The sequence below is a fragment of the Ictalurus punctatus genome, chromosome 4, assembly GCF_001660625.3.
Source record: "Ictalurus punctatus breed USDA103 chromosome 4, Coco_2.0, whole genome shotgun sequence".
Lineage (NCBI taxonomy): Eukaryota > Metazoa > Chordata > Actinopteri > Siluriformes > Ictaluridae > Ictalurus > Ictalurus punctatus.
In genome coordinates, this window is record NC_071284.1 from 11,619,496 (window position 1) to 11,644,759 (window position 25,264).

Sequence of the window (25,264 nt, forward strand, 5' to 3'; positions counted from 1 at the left end):
AGGATGTTGGGAGGTTTGTCACAAGAGGTTTGGATATCTTGACTCCTAATCTTCATTCATCATATCTGATTCTTTGGCCTTTAACTGTAAAATCCCCTACATACTTAATGGCATTAACCAGTCAAACTGACTTACTGACTTGTGTGGATCAACATCCATCTGTGACTTTTTTGTTTAAAACTTGTTGGTTTTCCCCAGGGTGATGAATAACAATGGATTATTTTGCAACAATGGGACTTTGTGTGTGTAACCTCATATTCAGGCAGTTACAAATCAGGAATAAAAGGGAAACAATAAAAAAGGAAACAATACATTTTCAGAAGACCGAGACAAATTTAAAAATACATAGACTTTTTTCAAGGGTGACAGTTTGTTACCATTTATTTTAAGTAATTTTGGGGGGGATCGATAATTTGGCCACATTGGGTGCAAGGTGAGAATACACTCTGACTGGTATGCCAATCCATCAAAGGGCACAATGCACACATGCTGTAATGTATATTTTCTGCAATAATCATAATTTCTCAAGGTGCCAATAATTCTGGAGCAGACTGCAGTTAGCCATTCAGTTTTGACCTACAACAAGGGACTCCAGCAAAGTCTCTGACTTTGAAATTATTATCTGTCATGTGAAAAATCTGTGTACACTATGACAAATCTCCTTGGAATGCCACACACTAGTGGAACCAATCACAAAACTTTAAATTACAACGCGATACATGGAAGGATGTTTGGTATTGCATTTAACCAAGACAAAATCCAAGACAAGCATTCTTTTAATGACAAAAGAGGAGCGATTTCACAGATATTCACAGATGGACACTCTCTGGTCTGATTATTGAAGTGACAACATGGCGTCTTAAAAAATTTAAGACAATGAAAACAGAATGTTTCATAGAATATGTGTGGACAGAGAAGTATTTGTTTAGTCTGTAAGTTCAACACAGATGTATCTCATCTTTTCAGAGTCCATGGCCATTGTTGATAGCATATTTAAAGCCATAATCTAATCATTCATTTAATGTATTATAGTATTAAAAGGTATCAGGTCATCCCATCCATACACATGTACAGTGGGACGAAATACTGTCCCTCCAGTATCATAATGACTCATTTCCGACAGTAGAGTGCATATGTACACAAGATTCTACAAAGTGCAAATAGTGAAACTGTACAGGAACAGCAATAAACACTTGGAAAAATCTAGCTTAAAAATAAACTGTTAACACATGACAATTTTAAGTAATATTACCTTATTAATCTCTGCACTGTCTCCTTCAGGCCGACGAGGCCGATACCCTAACTGGCAAAGTGCTGCCATCAGGTCACCCAGGTGGCGAGTAAAGACCAGAGTGGCCAGGGATGACAGTGCAGCCACCTCAAGAAAAACGGTAGTGGTTATGAGAAGCCTGCGTTCACAGGGTGGGGCCACATCACGATGCACTGCTCCCTCCACAGCAACTCCAAACGCAGAGCGCAGAGCCAGACTCACTCCCACTCCAGGTACCAAGTACGGACACAGGCCCAGGGTGACAAGAAACTGTAGCACGGTGCCTAAGGTCTTCTGTTGAGCTACACTAAGGACATCCGGAGGTAATGGCGGAGCTGCCTCTGGAGCACAGGGTTTTGGAACAACAGGACTTGAGTCTCTGTTAAAAGCCTCCACCATCCTGCTGAGGTGGCGCGACAAGCAGAGCAGCAGAAGGAGGCATTCCTGTGCAAAGCTCCAGGTTAGGTCCTCAGTGTGAGCACAGAACCACTGTGTCTCGCTCCTGACTTCCTCCAGTAAACAGCGGGCATCCTCCAGCTCTCCGCCATCTAACATTCGCTTCAGTTCCAACTGGTTCCTCTGGAGCGCGGACACAAGCACTTCCTGTTGGGTTGTTTGTGCACCAGTCGAATTGGCTTCTGTTAAATAGATAAATAAATAAATACGGTCATATTAGCAAACTGGCACTAGTTTGACTGAACTGTACTACACAGATGTCACTATAACTGGGTGGGAGGACCATGGAGAATTAATGTGCCAGATTAATCTAATAAATAATTACAGTTCAGTGCAAAGGTTTGCATCCCCTATGGAATCTGAATGAAAAAAGATCCTCTAGTTTACAATTTTTCCACAAGTAAAAACTTTCCAGAAAGTAAAAATGAAATGTGTCTGAATCTTACAACAAGAACTACCACTTAGGAGTTCAGAGGATATGCGAAACTGGAGGCAGTTACAGAGGCAAAGGCATGGCACCCAAATAAATATAGAATATTTATATAATCCTCAGAAAAGAAAATGCTAAGGATGTAATTTAACACACACTATTTGGCTTTTGTCACATTTTGTAATAATAAAAGAATAAAGAACAACTACAGAAAACTGTAAGAGGTGTAATTGTGCTCAAGCTTGTTCAGTTATGACAGACAGTCAACTTCAGAATTACTATCAAATCTCACAGAAAAAGAATATATATAATGAATAACACGTGTGGAGTTTTGTATGTTCTCCCCAGGTGCACATGGGTTCCCTCTGAGGTCTCTGATTTCCTCCCGCCTACCAAAAAAATGTCAGTAGGTAGATTGGCTACTCTAAATTGCCCCAGGTGTAAAGGTGTGTGTGCAGCATCCCATCCAGAGTATATTCCTGTATTGGGTCTAGTCTTCCTGGGAAAGGCTTCAGATAAGTGGTAAGCAAAGCTGAATGAATTAACACATGCATTAAGTGATATTTCCACCTTAAACATAGCGCGTCAAAACTAAACTATTAACTATCTTTTCAAACGTAAAAATGTTTTAATGGCATTTTTATGTAATTTATCTGTAAAACACTTGTTTTAAAATTATTGGCATGCTTTCAAATAATAGCTGGTGAAGCCTCCCCAGAAGTACAGAACAGTCCAGAGCCTGTACTGTCTATAAAGTTTGGAGACTTTAGTCTTGGCCCACTCCTACATGCAGAAAATGTTACGCTCCCAGTGTTTTCCCTAACATAAGAAAGTTTGTTTTTGCGTAGCACCTTAAGCCGAATGAATGTAAAAAGGCATTTAGGTGACATATCAGAATTAATGTAAAAGCAACGGTGAGAGTTCTATGCGCTGACAAAAAAAAAAATGCAGAGGTGGAATGATCTCAAAAGGAAAGGTAAGTTTCTCTGTACCATCAACCTGGGATGGTAGTCACAACCATCAACCCAGATAAGCATGTTGCAAGCCATCGATAAGGTTAACCTCAAAGTATAAATGAAGTATAACTAGGCAGTAATTCTTGTGGATGTTAATAAAAGCGATAGCAGACAGAGAAAATTATTAACTAATGTGGCCCATTTTACAACTAATGAAATTGCTAACTTACGCAAGATATTCATGTACTGAATTAAGTTACGTTAGCCAGCAAAGATAGTTAGTTGACGTTACATAAAGATACCTTGAGTGAAGTGTTTATATCTAACATGGTTTGGTTAGCTAAACGAAGTTAGATTATGTTCACATGCAATATCTTTTTCTGATTAAAACTGTTGGACAGAGCGTTTTTCCATATACATTAAAAAAATAAATAAATAAATAAAATAAAAAACCTGTAACAAAATGCAGTTGAGAGTCACCCAAAAGAAGTCCAGGGCGTTTTTGAAGCACGGTCTAGTCCATAGGATTATTATGTAAAATCTTTTTGCTTAAAAAAAAAACGTGTTACTTTTCTTTATGTCCTTTGGCTGCATTTTTAAAATAATTACATATGCATTTCAACATGTTTATTCTTCCTATGCATACAAGTTAGGCAGAGGGGGTCTCCCTTTAGTCTCCTCTTCAGGAGGTGAAGTGCTGCGCAAGTGGGTGAAGGTCTGGTGATTGATTTGGCCAGTCTAAAACCTTCCTCTTTTCCCCCTGATGAAGTCCTTTGTGGTGTTGGCGGTGCTTTTTGGGTCATTGTCTTGCTGCATGATGAAGTTCCTCCCAAATAGATTGGATGCATTTCTCTCTGAACTGGCTGACAGATTGTTTCTGTAAACTTCTGAATTCATTCTGCTGCTACAATCATGAGTTACATCGTCAATAAAGATTAGTGAGCCTGTTCCAGAAGCAGACAATTTTTTCAATTCAATTAAATTTTATTTGTATAGCGCTTTTTACAACGGTCATTTTCTCAAAGCAGCTTTACATAAATATATAAACATGGGATACAGATTTTAAATGTGTGAATTTATCCTTATTGAGTAAGCCGGTAGCGACGGTGGCAAGGAAAAACTCCCTAAAATGTTAAGCGGAAGAAACCTTGAGAGGAACCAGACTCAGAAGGGAACCCATCCACATCTGGGTAACAACGGACAGTGTGAAAGTAAAGGAAAGTTCAATATGGTTTTATATGAAGTCTGTTTGTTGAACTAGTCCACTGTTCAAAGGAGACCCGAGTGCAAAACTGCATGTGGTGACTGCAGTCCCAGAGCCAAATTAGCAACCGTAGTCCCAGCAACCACAGTGAGAATGTCCATCTGGAATTGGAGTTGATGAGAGCTCCATCCAGAGGTAGGGCATCCGAAGGGATCCAGAGGTCCAGAGAGCAGAAAGGATCAGGATCACTTGCATCTCCATAAAATCATGTGTGTCTCAACAGAAGGAACGAGGGAGAGATTGTTAAGTAAGACTGTGCTTTGCGTTAAAGAAAGTCTACTCATTGTAAGCTTTAGTAAACAAATACGTTTTAAGCCCAGGACTTAAACACTGAGACTGTGTCTGAGTCCTGCACACTAATAGGAAGGCTATTCCATAACTGTGGGGCTTTATAAAAGAAAGCTCTTCCCCCTGCTGTAGTCTTCGCTATTCGAGGTACCGACAAATAGCCAGCAGCTTTTGATACAAGAAGGCGTGGAGGATCATAGAAAACTAAAAGTTTGCTTAGATACGGCGGCGCAAGACCGTTTAGTGCTTTATAGGTCAATAATAGTATTTTATAATTAATGCGTGATTTCACTGGGAGCCAATGCAGTGTGGATAAGATCGGGGTGATGTGGTCGTATCTTCTGGTTCTAGTTAGGACTCTTGCAGCTGCATTCTGGACTAACTGGAACTTTTTTATGCTCCTACTGGAACATCCAGACAGTAAGGCATTACATTAATCTAGTCTAGAGGTGACGAAAGCATGAACTAATATTTCTGCATCATGTAGTGACATTATATTTCTTATCTTAGAAATATTTCTGAGATGAAAGAAGGCTATCCTAGTAATATTATCTACATGAGCTTCGAATGAAAGACTGGAGTCAATAATCACACCATGGTCTTTAACTGCTGCACATAATGAAATAGAGAGACCATCCAGAGTAACTATGTGATCAGAAAAGTTACTTCCAGCTACTCGTGGTCCAAGTACAAGTAGTTCTGTTTTATCAGAATTAAGTAAGAGGAAGTTAATAAGCATCTACCGTCTAATGTCTTTTACACATTCCTCAACTAAGCAGTCATGCAAGCCCAATTCATGACACTACCATGCTTGACTGATGAGCTTCAATGTTTTGGATCATGAGCAGATCCTTTCTTTCTCCACACTTTGGCCTTTTCATCACTTTGATAGAGGTTACTGGACTTTACTGGCTCATCTCTGTATTTCTTTGTAAATTCTGGTCTTATGATTATTACTGCTGATGAGTGTTTTGCATCTTGTGGTATGGACTCTATATTTCTGTACTTGAAGTCTTCTTCGAATGGTGGATTGTGATAACTTCACCCCTGCCCTGTGGAGGATGTTGGTGATGTCTTTGACTGTTGTTTTTTTTTGTTTTTTTTTTTTTTTCACAGCAATGTTTCTGTCATCAGTTGCTGTTGTTTTCCTTGCCTGACCTGTTTCACGTCTGTTGCTCAGTATACCAGTGGTTTCTTTCTTTTTCAGGACATTCCAAATTGTTGTATCGGCTATGAACAATACTTCTGAGCTGAGAGTTTCCCTCTTTTCTCCCACATACCGTTGTTGGTCTTCATGCAGATTTTATCCATTTTTACCAATAAATGCAGTCTTCAAAGGCAAAACCTGGGGCTCAAACTAAGAGTAGACATTCAGAGCTATTAATTCTTTAAAACAATTAATTTAACAGAGCACACCTGGGCAGCAAGAAATACTTATCAGTCACGTGCTCCAATAAGGGGGGGGTGGGGTTATTCTGATATATCTCGTCTCATATTCATCTTTTGATCTCAATCCTAAATGTCTTCACTGTATAGCAAAAAAAAAAAAATTGACTTTGCTGTTCAAATACTTTCAGTTATTGGTCAGTGATGTTATTTGCTCAAATAAATAGACTTTTGAATATAAATACAATAGGTGTTGCCAGCTTTCTTTCAGAAATACTTTCCAAAAGAATGTGGAAAAAAATGTAACTTGAAGTTTCCTTTGAATAATTTCAACACCCCCCCCCAAACCACCACCATCCCCTGGAGCCGAGACAGCACCTAAGCCCTCTGAAAACCTAGGGGAAAACCCTGGCTCCTTTATATTCCTAGTTAATTCGTGCATTTATTTTTTTTTGTGTTAACTTTGAAACTTGAAGGAGGAATCAAGTAAATTCTGCAATTCTGGAAAGTTCTTTTCTTGTCTCCTTCACCACCATCTTCACTGTGCGGAGAGCCTGGCAAGCATTTCTAAGCTTTATAGTCATTTGAAACAAATTTTTTATTGTGCTTAATAATATCTTTAATTGCTAATGTAGTTTTAAAATCCTATATCTGCCGGTGTTAGGTCAACACTCATCTGTCTCTTTTTGTCTTGAACGCTCTTTGGATTGTGATGGATGACTAAGGGATTTTTTTTGTGTGTGCAACCACATATTTGACTAAAGGCAATGGGGATTCTACAGTGTGTACTGAAAGTACATAATTCTACAGTACATGTACAATTTAATTTAGATTATAATTTGTATGTATTTATTAAAATGTATCTTTAGGGGTGTCACTCATTTTGTTTAAAGAACAATTGTTTGTTGTCTGTATTTATATTCGGTTGTATTGTTTTCCTCTAACGACATCATTGATAAATTAAAGCCTCGTTAAGGGCTGCTTCGGGCATTGGCCCAGATGTGGTGGGTTGTTTTGAATAGTCCATACTCTGACCAAGTACAAGCATATTCAAACTCAAATCCTCCTTCACTACTGATTCAACCAAACGCTGTCACTGTCAATCTGAAGCATACTGTTTTGTAGATATGATTACATGAGATACATAATATACAAGAAAAACAACACAATTAACGTGCAACTAATAGCATAATAAGCTCTAACAACAAACAGAAACATATCTCTGCCCTAGTGGCAACTGGTGAGCTTTACGCTTATTTGCAGTATTTACGAATTACAAAGATAAAATATGAAATACTAGTGTGTTAAACTGTTTCGTAAAGACTCAACTAACCATTAATGCAGTTCCAAGTGATTCCAATTAGTGCTGATACATTTACGTTTTAGATATCATTGTTTCAGTGGCAATAGGTTACGAGATTTTGCCCCTTTAAGAGATCTCTCAATCAGCATAATCAAACAAAGAGCGCATTGTCCAGTGTACACCGAGATGTAAAACCCACCCACCCAACTTTGTATTAATGATGTATTAAAAGCCCAATGTCCGATAAGCATTCATCTGTGTGCCCATTAAAACACATCGTGCTTGAATCTCTCATAGGAGCCCATAGAACCATGGCATCTCTAGGTTTCTATCAGAGCTGTTTCAGAGGCTACAAAGGATATTTTCATGCAGGCTGCACTGTGCACCAAAAACAGTCTGCAATTAAATGAACAAACAGTGCAATATTGCAGGGAGATATCTGATTAGCTAAAATATTGAAGGTCACCAAGAGTGATGAATAACAGACAATTTGGTCAACGTTTCATTGCCGCATTTTAATGAAATTTTAGGGGAAGTCGGACTTCCTATTGTGTCATAAAGCAATCACCTGTGCTCTGACCACATACATTATAAGTTCATGACTAGGCTAAAATAAAAACCTAATGCACTTTCAAGAATTTCATTATTTTATGACTTACAGAAGCAGTTTATTTATTTATTAAGCCTTTTACTAGTTTTTACACATTCAATACTCTCATCTAAATGAAAAATAGCCCTATATTTTTACCACTAGAGGCCCTAATCCCATTGCTTATGTGTAGATGAATGAAAAGAACTTGATCTATACAGGCTGGACAATGTAGTGAGATATTTATCAACATTTCCAAATGTTTACTGCTTACTCCTGTAAGATGGTAGAGCTGTGTGGAAGCAGAGGTTCTACTAGAGCTGCTACAGAACTTACACTGCTCACCTTCTTTCAAAACGGAAAGAAAATACATTTCAATTTCATGGGTTCCTGTATGCCTTGTAACACTGTACAAGAAAGAAGGAAAGCGAATTAAACAAACGAATGCTTTCGAGTTGTAATAACAAGTCCTAATTGTAACAAGAATCTTTAACACATGTTCGATGAACTGTTGCAGTGTGTGTGTGGGGTGGAGGCTAAAAAAACGCACAAAATCTCCATCATGGAGGTACAATAAATAAATAAAGGGAACTGGTACAATATTTGCATGTTTGATTTCAGCAAACAGAATCACTTACCTCGAATAGGTTTGGTAAGGATGCTCAGTGCAGTTATAAGCGCCGTAGTCATGTTTGTCAACAACACGAGCGAAGCACATGTGAAACTGTGTCGCACGAATTAAGCGTCATGACTACGTAAGGTCGCTAAGATGGGGGAAAAATACATAAGCCAAAAGTCATAAACATAAGTGTTGATCCAAACCACATTTACGCCTGTGAAAATGGCAATATAAATAAATAAATAAATAAAATGTATATAAAAATAAATAAATAAAAAGGGGAAGATCCCATACTTGTTAGTATGTGAGTGTATGGAAATGTATTCATCGTTTATTTCTTAAACGGCATACTATGTTTTTAAATAAAGTATTTTATTAAAGTATACATGTGGTGGTATAGATGGAGTTTGTGGTGGTATGTGATTTGTATGTAGCTTTTATTCTATATTAGTTTTTTTATTATTATTATTACTTTAATTCCATCCTTATCTCTGTGTTGGGAAAATGTTTCACCATGGTAGTAATGTTACGCATTACATAATTAAAAAAATATTCATCTATTGCCTAAGTAGACATAAGCAATATTTTCAGTCCTGCATGACAAAAATATTTTAATCTAATTCAGAGATTATTAAGCATAGTTCTGTGGAGGCATATGTCAGGTTGGATGACTTTATTAGATTAATAGATGACATATTTGAATGTCACACCATGTTTAAAAGCATTTACATTTACACCATATTTAAAAGCATTTAGCAAATCGGTATAATACACATTAAATAAAATTACGTGCAGACTATTAGTTAAACAAACAATATAAAATAACAAATAAAATAACAAATAAAATAAAAACTTTCAAACAAACTTCAAAAACAGAAGTTGAATAATTTAAATAAATAGTCAATAAATTATCACATAAATAAGACGAAAAAATATATAGTAGTGTATGTACAACAATGTACCCAACTGCAAATTTGATTGCATAGTAAATTTATGCTAAAAACACAGTTTATGGAACATAAGTATAGCACGTAGTGCTGTTTACACACACACAAAAAAAAAAACTAATCTTAACAATTTTGCATTTTAAAACAAACACAACCTTACATGAGACACGTCTCTACATTTTTTGTCTTGGTTAAATGATAACGCCTCTACAAGAGGTTATTGTCTGGGCACAGCGCATGTGCAGGCGACCGGGATAGTTTTATACACAACTTCGAAAGAGTATTTATCCGGATCAGAGGAACACGCGACCTTTTTCAGGAACATGACGCTCTGCATCACAGGGATGGAGTTGTAGTCTGTGTTTTCAGAGCCGTCAATTATGCAGCCGGAACACAGACACTCGGCCACTTCATATGTTGGAGGGATCAGGTGATGATCAGTCTCAAATCTGGGGGGAAATAAAACATAACACCAGGTCAATGAATTTACAGTACAATGCATAATATCTGTATAGGGATTTTTTTCTCTCTCTCTTTCAAATAAACACCTAACATGATTAAGGATTCAGGCGAAAATATTAAATCATCATGCATCAAACATATCACATGATGCATGATGTATCATGTCTTTCTGTTTTAATTTCCACACCGGACTTCCTTTATTCGGTATGAAGAGTCCCAATCAGAGCGAGTTTTTTCCCCCATTCTTTTTTCTTCCTCTGATATAATTTGTTTAGTTTCACACTGAACATAGTTACATAATCTTAAAAAATGAAGAAAACACTGATGGGGGGGCGGTGCTATTTTTGGTCAGAAATAACTGTGTGGAAATCACACAAAAAAAATCATCTGAGCACAGAGAACACAGAGATAAACACATACTCAAATAATTATATAAATAACCTGATGATGATTATTATTATTATTGTTATGTTTATTATTATTATTATTATTATTATTATTATTATTATTTACCATCATCATCATCGTCATTATTATTATTATTCCTATTATTATCTTTATTTACTATTATCATTATTGTTATCGTTGTTGTTGTTATTATTATTATTATTGATTAACATTATATGTACCACATCCAGCTTTAATTTCGACTATTTACTTTCTGCATTTGGGTCGATTCAGAGAAGAATGTCTCATGCTCTCTCTCCCTCTCCCTCTGTCATGCTCTCTCACTCACTTTCTCTTTCTCTCACACTCACTCACTCTTTCACTCTCTCTCTCACACACGCTCTTGGTCACTCACTCACACTCTCTCTCATTCTCCATCTCTCTCTCTCATTCTCCATCTCTCACTCTCTTTCTCTCACACTCACTCTTTCTCTCACACTCACTCTTTCTCTGTCACTCACTTGCTCTTTCTTTCACACTCACTCTCCCTCTGTCACGCTCTCTCGTTCACTCTTTCACCTTCTCTCTCACACACGTTCTCTGACACTCACTCTCTCATTCACTCACTTTCTCCTCACACTCTCTCTCGCTCTCTCTCTCTCTCACACACACACTCCCTCATTCTCCCTCTCTCTCTCACTCTTTCTCTCACACTCTCTCTTACTCACTTTTTCTCACACTCACTCACTCTTTCTCTCACACTCTCTCTCTATCACTCACTCACTCGCTCTTTCTCTCACATTCACACTCACACTCTCTCTTTCTCACCGGTTGTTCTGGCCTGACACAAATGTGGTGTTCTCACCTGCTTAAACTAACAGGCCAATCATACCAGTTTCCCTTGGTCCTATTCCAAGTGACTTCAAACGTTTGGATTGTGATTCAGCTGTGAATCGACCCAACCACATACGCATTTCCTGTCGAGCTGCTACACTGAGCCAGAACACAAACAAAAACACTAAATAAACCCTGGCTGCGATACACAAAAGCATTTAAAGGTAATCATCTCTAGGTTATAATTATCCAGCAGCCTAATTTATGTAGCGCCGGTGCTGTGACAAAGTAAACTAACCTACCTGTCCAAAGATCCGGTCGTATTAGTGTTTCTGCGCATGCGCGCTGAGCCTTTGTGCGTCCATAAAATCACGCTTCTTCATATATTATATAAAACATATCGGCATATGCTACCTATAACTTTCTTTCTACTGGAAAGCATTTTCTGATCAAATTAGACAGCAGGACACACACTACTCCTACGTGTGCTTTTGTTTTACGAAGATTTATCATTTCTATGCACACTTGCCAAATGTTTGTTTACCTTTTACTATTATTATTATTATTATTATTATTATTATTATTATTATTATTACTATTATTATTATTCTGCCACCGTATTTCTGACCAGTGAATGAGGCTTGTGTGAGATGTGTGTTTTCAGATGTACACGCCCCCTGCCAACGTCTTGCCTTTTGGTTTATTTACGTGCAGTGTAAAACTAAACCAGACGAAATCACAATTCAAAACAAACCAAATCAACTGAACTCCGATTAGGATGAATAGACAAGAACGCGCAACATGCTTTCTGCCTTTAAGGCTACCAAACGGAGCGATGTGTAATGATACTTGCAATATTTAACCCTTTAGTTTAGAAATCGGACTAGATTCCCTGGTCGGAAAAGCAACCTCAGCCACTGTTTGCACGTAGTGAAAATGGGAAAGTTAATAACTACATCCGGCGTAAAACATGCGCCAGAATCAATACGCGGATGGATGATCAGCTGTGGGAGCAGTTTAGGAAATGAGACTCACCTTGATCGCCAAGGAGACAGCGACCGGTTCTTCAGATCAGATGAGAAGACCCAGTGTGTGAAATCGGAACAGGACGGGGAGGATACAGCATGTACAGCTCTGTGTTCATTGTGTCTGCCCGTCCTCCGCTGTAATCTCCTTGCCTGCATCTCCAGTTCATCTCGAGTCAAACAGCCTTTGTGCTTCTGTACTGCCAGAGCATCCGTGAGGAAAAGGAGTAAAACTCCCACTATCAGAGAAGACTGGAAAAGAATGACAGCATGATCCATCCAAAATTCAACATAATTACTATGTTTCATTCGAAGTTTATACCTGTTCAAATAATAAATACATCTACTAAGGGCATTATCAGTCATGTTGCACTAAAGGAATAAAAATAAATAAATAAGTAAAAAATCACAAGATTATAGGCTACTGTACTTACCCACATGTTTAGTTTGGCCTGTTAGTCCACATCAAATTGCTTAGTGATCCACAGCTATAAGTAGTCGAGCAATATATCGGCTCATTTGGGAAAATCCAAAGAATGAGGAAATGGAAATAGAATACTTCAGTTTCCTCTTCCCCCCCACCCCCCCAAACATAGCTCAATTACAATAGCGCAGCATTGAGGACTGTTTATCTATTTATTTATTAGACAAGGAAATGACGAGAATAGTAATTGCATATGAAATATGTTCATTTGGAGGGAAAAAAAGAGACATTTTAAAATATATCCTTTATGTTTTTATTATTCAGTGTTGTCACCTTCAAAACTTTTACATTGTTGTTGTTTTTGTTTTTTTGTTTTTTACATTACGGTTGCAATTGCAACAAGTCATGAAGCTGAATTAATGTTAAAAACTTTACAATTATTCTCAAAAGGGAATTAAAGATTCATTTAGGTGAACTCAAACCAAAATAAGTATCCTAGCTCGAGGGCTTCTGGCTAGATGTCTAGATTACTTGCAATGGGTGTATTTTGATATACGTGTATCACATCTTGATCACCTGTAGTGATTTTTTGTTTGATATTTGGTTTTTAATATTTCCTATGGTTACCCCATTCTGCCATCCCTCATCCTCAGATGGCACCTCAGTGTGTTTCCTTATGGCTTCAAATTATTCCCCCATTACACGTTGGCCTTATCAAAAGCCTCCACAAATCCCTAGGTAGAATTTCTTACCCACATTTATAGAGAAGAGAAGAGGAGACCAACTTTACTGATCCCGAAGGAAATTTTTGTATGGTTCTGTGCTAAGGAAACATTTGACGTCCAGTCCAACTGATAAATCAAGTAGTAGATCTGTTGTATTTATTTCTAAGCATATCCTTGGTATTTTCTAGATTATCTTGGCAATTTTCCAGAACAGAGTTATGGAAAGCACAGCAAACTGTATTAATCAATAACATCCTGGCTGCTTGCTCTCACAACCAAACAGGGAATTTGGTGATTTTCCCACTGGCTCTCATCTAAATTCTGATGATACACACAGTTGATAACACATGCTCCAACATTCCCAGTTCCTCATCAGCATTTTCAGGCTACAGTGGCATACTTTCACTAGATAGAAATTTCTTAATTCACCTTCTTACATTGACTAACTGCAGGCTTAATACCATAAACCACCCATTTAAGAGATTTAATCACTTTATGTTTTGGCGGTTGAAGTGTAGTCATTCACTGTTTTTTAGCCTAACTATTCATTTGCATACTTTCCATGAATAAACAAACACGAAAAGTCAAGTGAGGATTCTCTTTATCAAAATAGTTTATTTAGAAGCTTTCTCTGTCACAAAAAGCAAGATATTATTCTTCCCTATCGCAAAGTGTCCCAAAGACAAACTCTCGCACTCATCTAAAAATAAGGAACAAAATAAAATACAGTTTTTACTTGAAGAGCTAGGGGAACGAAAACCAATGCAATCTTATAAAAGCAATACATCACATCACTGTCATTTGTTCTCTAGTTTTATACACTTTAAGAGGTGCGTTTCCTCAACTGGCTTATAATATTTGTACACAGTCAGAAACAGAAGACGGTCAGGAAATGCTTAACATACAGAACTGGAAAGAGCTCATTGGTTAAGATGGGAACACTGGAACCTAGAGGTCTTCAGAGTGTCAAAACTTTAGCTAGCCAGGAGGTGTTTGCACAAAAGCAGTCACCCTTAGTAAGGCAGTCCTTCTTGATGATCAAAATTTTTAGTCTTGGATCAAAAGACTATGATACAGACTATTAACAAAAAGTGAATAAGAGGGAGAGAGAGCGAAATGGAGCGAGACAGAGGGAGAGAAAGAACTTAATAGTACATTTTTCTCAGCATAGAGACACTACAGTAAAGCTTCCAACTTCTTGCAATAACAGATTAAGAGTGAACTGTCACCCCACTACAATATCACATCAATATAAAATGTAGACAACCTCTCGCTGGGGGTGAAATGTGCGAATAATGTAGCAGCGATCACCGTGAGCTACTTAGACGTCTGCGACTTTAAACACAATGACCGTTTTTTATCCACTTCTAAACAACGCTGGGTGTCCTCGGTGACTGATGGCTTGGAAACCAGATGTTGCAGGTTCTGGCCTATTCCTCACTTCCCCGGGATTTTAGCCCTTTTGCGGGCGATGGCATCTTCCACGGCCTTCAACTGCTTCAGCAGCTCCTCACGGCGGGAGAGAGTGCTGCTGGGTTTGCCTGAGCCTGGTGCAGGGGCTGGAGATTTACCAGCTGATGCTGCAAGACCTTTCCCAGAAGACTTGGGTGGTGGGGATTGGGGACGCTTCCTGGAGGAACAAAAACACAACCATGAGTCATGAGGAAACAAAATTAGGTCTTTAAATTGTATTTAATCTTTGAACAAATATATACACACACCTTTGTTAAATACATACTCTGAGTATTTTTTTCTGTGGTTAAGTAGAAAAAAAATTCTCAAGGAGGCACTCTACTAAAACTGGTATGCAGGATTTGTTAACTTTACACCAGCCTGCTAACTTTAGAGTGCTTCTGCAATAAATGATGTTCTATCCATATCCATAATTATAGGAAGTGCTAACAATGTGAATAGAAGGTAGCTGTAGTGAAATTTTAATCCCGTCTCTGTAGTATCTGCTTCTGATCCCGATTGGTTGGAGGTTGGTCTGCATCACATCAATTTTTATCTCTTTACTGAACCTGTAATACCACATAGATGAGAGTTGTCCTCTGGGGAAATATTTTATTGAAGCCACCAGAATGTGAGAACCTTTACAAAGGCTGTAAAGTTTATGTACAGGTGTACTGATGATAATGTAAGCAAACAGTGCTAAAATGTTCAGCAAAAATGTCTCATCTCAATAAAAATTACTTCAGAGTCTGAAATTCAGATATGTAACACTGCTGCACAATGTATAACTGTTTTCAGTTATATAAGCGCGTGCATGCTAATTTGACTCTGATGGGCAGAGATGCACACAAAATTTGCACAAAACCTGAGTGATGTGTTACCTAGCACAGCAACAGCTGAAAGAAACACTGTGAGTGACACGGACTGGGCAGAGTGTGATAAGAGGTCTTACACTTCATAATAATCAGCCCCTTAAACCAAGCAGCACTCTCTGATGCAGTACAGTTAAGGAGCTACACAGGCAAAAAATTAACATAATTTTATAATGCACTTATTAAATGAGAAAAAAGTGAAACCCTTTAGAAAGGCATTATTTGAAAAGCATTTTGTAACTATTTTAGGTACGAGGAAATATCAACACGGCTGACATTTAGGTCCTATCCAACAGTTCAAAAGCAAAAACATACACACACACACACACACATTTATATATATATAAAATATAATTGTGTATGCATGTATGTCTGTCTCTCTCTCTCTCATACATACATATATATATATATATATATATATATATATATATATATTCATTCTATAGTATTATTTTCCATCAAAACCTGTGCAGCTAGAGGTTATATTCGTGACAAAGCATGTATGTGGCAGGAGGAGGAAGAAGAAAAAAAAAGAAGAAAAAAAAAAAAGAAGTGAAGTTACCCAAACAAAACAGGTATTTTGTTTTTGCATTCAATTTCTTTGTCTCTGATGACCACTTCCCTCCTAAACAGTGTGCGTCATCAGGTTTGTATGTACTGTCCGTGCACACAGTGTATACATCCCTGGGGTTTCCCATTTTAATAATAAGCCGCGTTCTAAACAAAAGACTAGAGACTCAGCAAATATTTTTTTCAAACCATGATCGATGCAGAGCAGAATATCTTGAAATATCATGAGATTATCCAGGAAAGGAAAAAATGATTATTTATTATTATTGCATCCTTTCTAGTGACCCTGGGTCAGTGTTTTTTTTTTATTTGTTTTTTTTTTTTAAACAAACGTTAAGGAAGAGACAAACTTTTCCCTACGCTGGGAATTTTATAAAACAGCCACGATTAGGGTGCACAATCTGTGTGCAGTATTGTGCTTTTCTGGAAAACGCAGTCAAGCCAGGGGATAATGTTGGAATTGTAAATGAGATTAAAAATTAATTAATTTGTTATTGAGGAATAAAAGATCATAAACTGTAAAGTACAGAAGTTGACATGTGAAGCTGTTTTAGATGCAGTTGAATGTTAGAGGAAGCCCATGAAAATCTGCTGATGTATAGAAGGGCTGTTAACTGTGAAATCAGCCCATATGGAAAGGAATTGACTGATTTAAGTAGAGAAGAAGGAACAAGAACAACAGAACCATTAAGCAAAAGCATTAGTACAAACCTGTCTCCCTGTGGAGGCATAGGCCGTGGGCCCTGACCTCTTGGCCGGTCCATTCTAGGTGAAAGTGGGGAACGTCCAGGCCTCCTGTCTCGACCTATGAAATATTAGATTAGATCATTTAGATAACAACCTCATCAACTGAAGTGTGGTGTTGTGTGGCCGGCCACTAAAATGAACTGAAACTGCTGACCGAGGTGATGTTTCTCCTAGGCAGGATTTCCTTCTGGAAATCCTCATTAACAAGCATGCACATGCACGTGCCTGACAAACGCAATTTTACAGACTGGATTTCTACACTGGTTTTTCCTAGTAAAAGACCTTTATACATGGATGACGAGCAACCTCTCACCTCTATCAGGAGACAGTGCCATTCTCTTGTTGAGAGGAGATGTTGGTCTGTCTTTGTCTGCAGGGAAGTACCTTTTTCTATTGCTTCTGTCTGCTTGTTGCTACATATGCAGGGGATGAAAAAAATAGGTGGTTGCTTGGTTGCTACTTAAATTAAAGAATATAAAAACAATCTTATGGTAAGCAGCTACCTTGTTGAGTAAGGTGAGTTTGATGTCCTTATGTGAACCATACCCCCCTGCAGGACCCATAGGTGGTGCGTTCATCGGGTGCCCTCGGTTTCCAGGCGCAGATCTAGGCATGCCCGAGTCAGCTTTGGGTGGGATGCCAGACTGATCAACCCTTTTCCTTTCATTCCTTTCATCTTTAAAGGTCTCATCTTTCTTTGTGGGCTTTCCTACACAGAACACAATGCAACCTGTGAAGCAGCACATGTCAACAAACGGAGCTATCCATAAAAGCTGCTATTGTGTATTAGCTAACAAAATTCTGATCGGTTTCAGCGATATGACACTAATGATACTTTGAACACTGATTATTATCTTTAACAAAAGGTTATCTCAACCAAAATGGAGCTACAGTATGCACCTAGGCTGGCCAAGTTTACAGTGGGGGAAATAAGTATTGGACGTGCCAACATTTTCCAGTAAATATATTTCCAATGAGGTTATTCACATGAAATTTTCACCAGACTTCAGTATTAACTCAAGAATTCCGGAAATATAAAGAATTCACACATTAAAGTCCATAAATGAAGTTATGTGTAATACAGAGGAATGACACAGGAAAAAAGAATGTTGACGTGTCCAATACTTATTTCCCCCCACTGTATTCTGGAGATTTACCTCCATACAGGTTTAATTATGAATTTAACAAACAGGTGTTGCAAGTGAAAAGTAAAAATCTAAATAAATCAAAACTCTCTTTAAAATCAGTCTTGGCTAAGACCAAGTGAATTTAGACTTGTTCGGCTCCAGGACCAAAACTGGACAAAGTTTAAAAAGAAATCAGAGAGCACACAGAACTACATACATCACATTATAGCATGACAGCATTGCATCTTTCACTGAGTGCAAGTATGTCAGTCTACTACCTCTGTCTTTATTGGCATCCCTGTCTCGTGGGAGTCCTCTTTCCTTGCGTGTGTGACCTGGAGTGGGTGAATGGGAGCTAGCTGAGGACACAGGGCTGGCCAGGTCAGCATACATATCATCAGAATCAGCACTGCGCACTGAGCTGCTGCTGGAAGAGGCAGATGACACTGATGACACACTGCTCACTGACAGAGACCTGCAACATGAATGAACACACACACCAAGTTATTCATCTGAGCGCCGAGTTATAGGGGACAAGTTGTATGTGCAGTGATTTTAGCAGTCTGCACCTGGACTTGTGGGATCCAGACTGAGAGCGAGAATGAGAGGCGGAAGAGGATCGAGACCTGGAGTGAGAGCTAGAGCCTGAAAAACTGCTGCAGCTGCCACTCACACTACCACTTAATGTCCTCCTGTGAGAGTGTGTGTGAGAGAGAGAGATAGAGATGGAGAGAAATGGTCAGAAACTCAATTACAGCTGTGAATTTGCTTCATCTGCAAAAACGTAAGAATTTGAAAAGACAGCATCAGTCTCTTGCTTCTTGCAAGGAAATATGTATACACAAAAGAGCAGTGATCCAGACTGCAGAAAACTGTACAAAACAATGTATGTGGGTAGAACATCTGAAACTGAGATTAACAGTCCAAATAACATCATCACATCCAAAGGCCCCATGTCAAGTCCAGTCCAATAGGGCAGTGGCTCAATGATTAAAGGATCGGGGCTATTGATCAAAAGGTCACAAGTTAAGCCAAAGCACAACCAATCTACCACTGTGGAGCCCTTAACCCTCTCTTCTCTGTTGTACTGTATAATGACCGAACCCATTCTCTGTCGCCAATATCCTAACAAACTGTGATATGAAAAAGGGTTTCGGTGTACTGTACTTGTATATGTGAAAAGATTATATCTACATGAATTGTGCTCTGGGAGATGACGTTTCTTTAATCACACACAGCAGTTGTACTTCATTTGTAATAGCGTAGTTCAAGTAATGATATGAAATGTTGAAGAAAACCATTTAAGCAGCCTATTTATGTCAGAGCAAGCAACTCTGAGTCAGAGCCACATAAGCTTAGGTCCAAGTCAGATGTCAACTTACACTACCGATCAAAAGTTTGGAGACACTTGATTGAAATGTTTCTCATTATCTTAAAAATCTTATGATCTGAAGGCATATGATTAAATGTTTGAAATTTGTGTTGTAGACAAAAATATAATCGTGCCAACATATTCATTTCTTTCATTAGAAAACAAATGACTTGGAGCGAAATATTTCGAAAAGCAGCCAATAAGTGTCCAGTATAGGTGGGAACTCCTTTTATACTGTTTAAAAAGCATCTTAGGGGGATTCCTCAAGAAATCGGTTGAGAAAATGCCAAGAATACATTTCTGGAAATTCTAGGCAAAAAGGATGTCTACTTTGAAGATGCTAAAATACCCAATTATTTTGATTTATTTTGGATTTTTTTATCACAGCATAATTCCCATAGTTCCATTTGTGTTATTCCAGAGTTTTGATGACTTTTATTATTCTAAAATGTGGGGAAAAAAATTCAAATATAATAAAGAATGAGTGTGTCTAAACCTTTGACCAGTAGTGTACATATAAACAAAAATTGTGATACAGTCCCAGTAAAGGACTCAACTACCATGTGATTCCAGCTATGCATGATTACTTTTAAGTAATCACTCTTATTTGCAGATAATGACAGGGGATATTTTTATTAGAAAATGGAGAAGCAAAAAAAAAACCATTACTTTTAATGGCCTGAAGCCAATAGAATTTTGCACAAGGAAGGTAATGTGTGAAACTACCTACTGGGAAACAACATACAATAACTTTCCTGCTTTCTCATAAGTCTAACTGATTATATATAATTTAATTTAATAAATTAATTTAATAGAAGTTTAAGAAGATGGGTGTAGAGACTATGGTCAGGATATGATCAGAATTCAAAATAATATATATAATAACTAATACATCTATAAATAATAATTATAATAATTTAGATAACAAGTGTTCTAAACTAAAATACTAATAAAAATAAACCAAATAAACATTACTTTAAAAAAAAAAAAAAAAAAAGTGAGAAGACAGACATGACAGTCATCATCATGGCATGAGACTCAGGACTTCCCTTAGGGAAGTCTCAGTCAAAGGTTATATGACACAGATAATTTGTCAACAAAAGCTCATTTATATCAGAGTTCAGGAAAGCCAGGAGAGACGTGTGATTTCCCCCCCAGAGTCCACCATAATTCCCACACAGGGTATTCCACATCTCACACTCCCACGCACACACCTACATACACAAACAGACCTCTGTCTTTGCTGGATACTGACACACTGGATTCATGCAAATGGATCCATAAATCACACAGTTCACACACATACAGAAAATTAGTTTGTGTTTCCCCTTTCAATTTGCTATTCCATCCAATTTGCAAATTATTCAAATGAGTTAATGAAAAGATGTTTCAAAAAGTGTCAAAGTAAATAAGGATTCTGTGCCTGTGTCAGCTTCTCACTCTATACCCACCCACCCACTCAAACACAAACACACATACACACACACTCTACCTGCGAGGATCCTGTGGCTGTCGGTCTTTCCTGCGGCCCTCCCTCACAGTGGGTGGTTTTGCCGGTTCTCTTGGTGCAGCTGGTCTGCCCATATCACGGAGGTTGGGGGGTTTAACTCCTTCCACTGTAGTTTTCAGAGGTTTGCCTGGCAATGAGGGACTGGGCATCTTCTTGGAGGGGCCCTTGTCCCTGCGAGGGGGGGGCAGTGTACCTGGCTTCAGCGGGTGGCTTAAGGAGGAGAACAGATTTTTGTTTGTGCTTGCATGCAGTAAACAAACATGTTGCTTGGCAGTGCTGCTAGTAACAAAGAGATTTCAGCAGGGACTTTACTTAGGCTTATTGATAGCCTGAATTAGTTAACTGATACATATTCAAAGTGGTTGATACATCATCTTTAGTCCCTTGCTAGCTAGCAAACTGTCCCAAAGCCAAGTTCTAAGTTTTAATTCAGTTTCAAGTTTTAATTCAGTGGTACCATTAGACTAATTAATATAAGCAAAGTGTGATAGAGTGTGAGTAATATGTCTATAAATGAGTTAGTGTGTATGACTGTATTAGGTGCATAGTAATAGTGGTGTGTATATGTACCCCTTCACTGGTCCAGGAGGCTGCTCTGCTTTATTCTTGCCTGCATTTCTCTGGGCGGAAGGTGTAGGGGAGGGAGATGATGAGTAGGATCTCGATCTTTAAAAAGGAAGAAAAAAAGAAGGAAAATTTGAAAAAGGGGAAAGTTAATAATAATAATGGTTTACCAAAAGTGTTTAACAGAGACCACATGCCTTGAAGCACTGGTTAAAGAAAAGCAATTTCCTTTCCCATTAAAAAAATAAATAAATAAAAAGAGTGAAATAAGAACAGGCAACCTGACCCTCCAGTGTACTGTATATTAGGTGCATTCATTTGTCTCTGTGTGTGTGTGTGTGTGTGTGTGTGTGTGTGTGTGTGTGTGTGTGTGTGTGTGTGTGTGTGTGTGCGTGCGTGCGTGCATGGATGGATGTGAGATTCTTGCCTGGAACGGCTGCCTGTAAAAGAGCTATGTTGGGAGGAGTGGGTGGAATAAGAGCTGAGAGATGAAGACCGTGACCTTGAGCGAGAGGAACCGGAACCTGTGTATGATGAAGACCGCGATGATGATCTGTGAAAATACCATTCAGTTAGTACTCAATTTCACTTAGTATCCATACCACAGCCCAAAATACAATGTGCAATTTAAGTGATAATATTAAACATTACCGCGATGTGTTAGAGAGTGACACAGATGAGCCTGAGGGCCTATGCCGCCTGCGTCCGCGGGTTGGAGACCCCATGAGGCCAGGTCTTCGTCTCGGAGACTTTGACCTGCGCCAGGGGTCCTTCCATTCATCTGGCCGTTTCACCATGGGCACTGTCTCTTTCTTTGGCTGCAACTCCATTGGCCCTCTTGAGAAAAGGAATGGGTATAGGGTAATTTTCAGGCTTCTGTTTGTCACTACATTTTCTGGGCAAATGCTGGTTGTGACCACAGGACAGAAGTGCTAAATCACAGTGATGCACATGCCACTTGACAAATGCACTGCTTTACAAACAACACAAGCCAAGGTTGTATTTCCAGAACCTTCCAGCGTTTCTCTGCTCGATTATACAAAATCATTCCCTTGCACTGAGCATGTGACAGTGACGTATATACACACTCCCACATACATAGTTGTGTTGAAGTTGTTTTTCCACATTCACCAAATTTATTTGAAAGGAACGCATCGAGATCACTGCCGCTAGCAGATACCAGTAACACATTGTTTGCAACTTCGTCTAAGAAGAGATTGTTTATGTTAGGCAGTGATGAAGTAATAGCTCAGTTATTCTCCACACATTAAGGGAAATGATTACATTACATTGCAATGCTGTTTTTTGATAAAGAAACCGACAACAAGGAAAATTTGATAGATACTTTTGCATAATAACCATGGCTTCATGATTTTCCTTGGTAACATTTTACTTGAACATTAGGGTGTCATTAGAGTGATGTATCCATTTCACAAACTTACTTGGAAAGAATCTGTTGTTACAACAGATTATACCACATGCCATTTTTGTCATGTATTAGTAATGTTAATATGACAAACATATACCACCAGATATAAATGGTCACAACAACATATGAATGCACGTGACATCATCCGGGACATGTTTGTTAGTCTTATGACCCAGGACTCATGTATGGGTTACCTTAAATAAAATAAATAAATAAATAAATAAATAAATAAATGATCGAGTAAAATTGACAACCGATAGTTCTGCCTTTTATGCCTCATTTTAAATTAATAATCAATTCCACAGTTCTGAAGGAAATGCAAATAAAAACTTCTCCATTTCAGCAAGTTGTTTCACAGTAACTGGTCTCAAACAGGAAACACATTAACAACAACTAAATTCTGAAGATTAAAGTAAGATTTCTTAACTTATTGAATGTTATTAATTCATATTAACATTGATTCTAAAAAAAAAAAAAAAAACAACAAAAAACCTCCTGTTAGTCTCACATTCACTCACCACAAACAAAAGCATTTTTACTTAATCACTGAACATCAAACTGGTCATATATAATATAAACTTTTAAATATTAACATTAATTGGATATGAAATATACTACTCTACAAATATATTTTTCTGTGCAATATACACTTTTTTGTCAAGTCATCTTCATTTAAATCTTTCAACGGTGTACTGGCCCTTTAATTCAGCTTGAGCAGTGCAACAAAAAAGAATTAGGCTCAACGCCGAAACTCCCGCTTCACTGCTGCAGCGTCCGGTATAAAATTTTAGCAGTGCAGGGCTTACAAACTGCAGTTTTGACGTCATCTTTACACACAGAACGAAATTGATGTGTTTTTCCACCCTCTTCTTATTGACAGGATATAATTGGCCCTTATCATCGGATGTTTTTAAACTATCGTCCAATTGCCCGTAGTGTGAAGATTGCTAAAAATATGATTGTATCTCTGGTCCCTTAACAATGACTGCATCCTCAACAAGGAAGAAAATAAAGATGCAGGTTGTACTGTTTTATATCTGTTAAAAAAAAAAAAAAAAAAAAGTGATGGTGTGCTCATATTTAAGGGGAAGTCTGTTTAAAGGAAAAGGTCACGTCAGGATTTCCCCTTGTTCAAGCAAAAGGTTTTTTTTTAACTTTAGAAAAAGCTTCAGATTGCAATATCATACAGGCAACTAATGACTTTACGTCTCTCATCATGAAAGCATATCAAAAAGAATGCCGAGTGCCTTTGGGTCTCTTGAGAGGGAAATTCAGTTCAGCCAGCACTCACTGGCTAGAGAGAAATTCCTTTTGGGTTATGCAACCCAAAGGCAGGAAGCACACTGGTGCTAAAAATAGATGCAATGAACAGAGTTATTTTTAGAACCGAAAAGAATCGGTCATCAAACTTTCCTTGTTGTGAGTTTTGGTGCTGGAGGGCGTCATGTTTCAATTCAACCAGAGTTTTGTTTTGTGAGCTATTGCATATCCAAAAAAGTGGCTTAAAATAAAGACTGCAATAAAAGCATAAACAAAAATAACAAAAAAGGGGATTGATAAAGATGTGTATATTTTAAAACAAGAAACATTGTTGGGAGTGCCACTGAAGTATGCTCGATTAGCAAACATTAACAGTCCATGCCACGTGTGTCATTTAAATAGTAATGCATTTGCCAATGCAATCCATCTTATGGCAATAGGATCAAATATACTCACACTTTCACATTTCTCTGGACCTTAGAGGTAACCAGATTTATAAACTTCAGTCCAAATCACTTTTTGAAAAGGCTAACATCTTTTTTTTTAATGACTTAATGATTCTAGTTAAATAATTTATTGTGATTGTAGGAGCACTTAGTGTGCTATAATCATATGAAGCTATTCACAAGCAGTCTATCAGAAGATCAAAGAAAAGTGCTTCTGTTCTGATGCTAAGAACGCATACTGTACATTTGAAATCATAGATTTAACACAAAGTTGATAAATATCAGGCTAGGCTCAGGTATTTTATATTTATTTATTTTCAAAAGAAAATCCATTCAACCCTCACTGCTTCGGTATTTAGACTTCTTATTTCATTAGCAGCAGATGGAAAGCTCCACCCCCTGGGTTTATATTGCCATGAGGCTAAACTGGACCCAGTGAAACAGCGAGAGAGAGAGAGAGACAGGGCAAGTGCAGATGAATGCTGTCATCAGAAATGTATGTAATGTATTGAGTATGTGGACATGCTAAGCAAAATAAAATACTAAGACC

The 25,264-nt window shown here is 37.9% G+C and overlaps 3 protein-coding genes across 4 annotated transcripts in view; all 3 read right to left on the reverse strand.

The window, feature by feature from the left end:
* tango6 (transport and golgi organization 6 homolog (Drosophila)) overlaps positions 1-8,699 on the reverse strand; it is a 34,752-nt gene extending 26,053 nt beyond the window's left edge. Inside the window, exons 1-2 of the mRNA XM_017466691.3 lie at positions 8,581-8,699; positions 1,253-1,908 (exon numbers count right to left, since the gene is read on the reverse strand). Coding sequence (XP_017322180.2) covers positions 1,253-1,908; positions 8,581-8,632 — 708 coding nt within the window. The 5' untranslated portion in view covers positions 8,633-8,699. The remainder of the gene's footprint in view (positions 1-1,252; positions 1,909-8,580) is intronic.
* Positions 8,700-9,219: 520 nt separating this feature from the next.
* Positions 9,220-12,739, reverse strand: il17c (interleukin 17c). Its single transcript, XM_047154913.1, has 3 exons — positions 12,651-12,739; positions 12,227-12,468; positions 9,220-9,957 (listed from the first exon to the last, which is right to left on the reverse strand). The coding sequence occupies exons 1-3, from the start codon at positions 12,654-12,656 to the stop codon at positions 9,726-9,728; spliced, it is 480 nt and encodes a 159-aa protein (XP_047010869.1). The 5' UTR covers positions 12,657-12,739; the 3' UTR covers positions 9,220-9,725.
* A 1,221-nt stretch (positions 12,740-13,960) lies between these two features.
* Positions 13,961-25,264, reverse strand: part of zc3h18 (zinc finger CCCH-type containing 18) — a 40,611-nt gene continuing 29,307 nt past the window's right edge. For both annotated transcript variants that reach the window (XM_017466366.2, XM_017466367.3), the window contains exons 10-19: positions 22,231-22,416; positions 22,007-22,132; positions 21,586-21,681; positions 20,998-21,225; positions 18,703-18,825; positions 18,412-18,608; positions 17,510-17,715; positions 17,320-17,419; positions 16,971-17,064; positions 13,961-14,995 (exon numbers count right to left, since the gene is read on the reverse strand). In XM_017466366.2, coding sequence (XP_017321855.1) covers positions 14,803-14,995; positions 16,971-17,064; positions 17,320-17,419; positions 17,510-17,715; positions 18,412-18,608; positions 18,703-18,825; positions 20,998-21,225; positions 21,586-21,681; positions 22,007-22,132; positions 22,231-22,416 — 1,549 coding nt within the window. In that variant the 3' untranslated portion in view covers positions 13,961-14,802. The remainder of the gene's footprint in view (positions 14,996-16,970; positions 17,065-17,319; positions 17,420-17,509; positions 17,716-18,411; positions 18,609-18,702; positions 18,826-20,997; positions 21,226-21,585; positions 21,682-22,006; positions 22,133-22,230; positions 22,417-25,264) is intronic.

Coding starts and splice junctions, on each gene's coding strand:
- il17c (XM_047154913.1), bottom strand. Junction 9,958..12,226: donor CTGTCTCCTTGGCGATCAAG/GTGAGTCTCATT, acceptor ATTTCCCCCCAG/ATTTGAGACTGATCATCACC.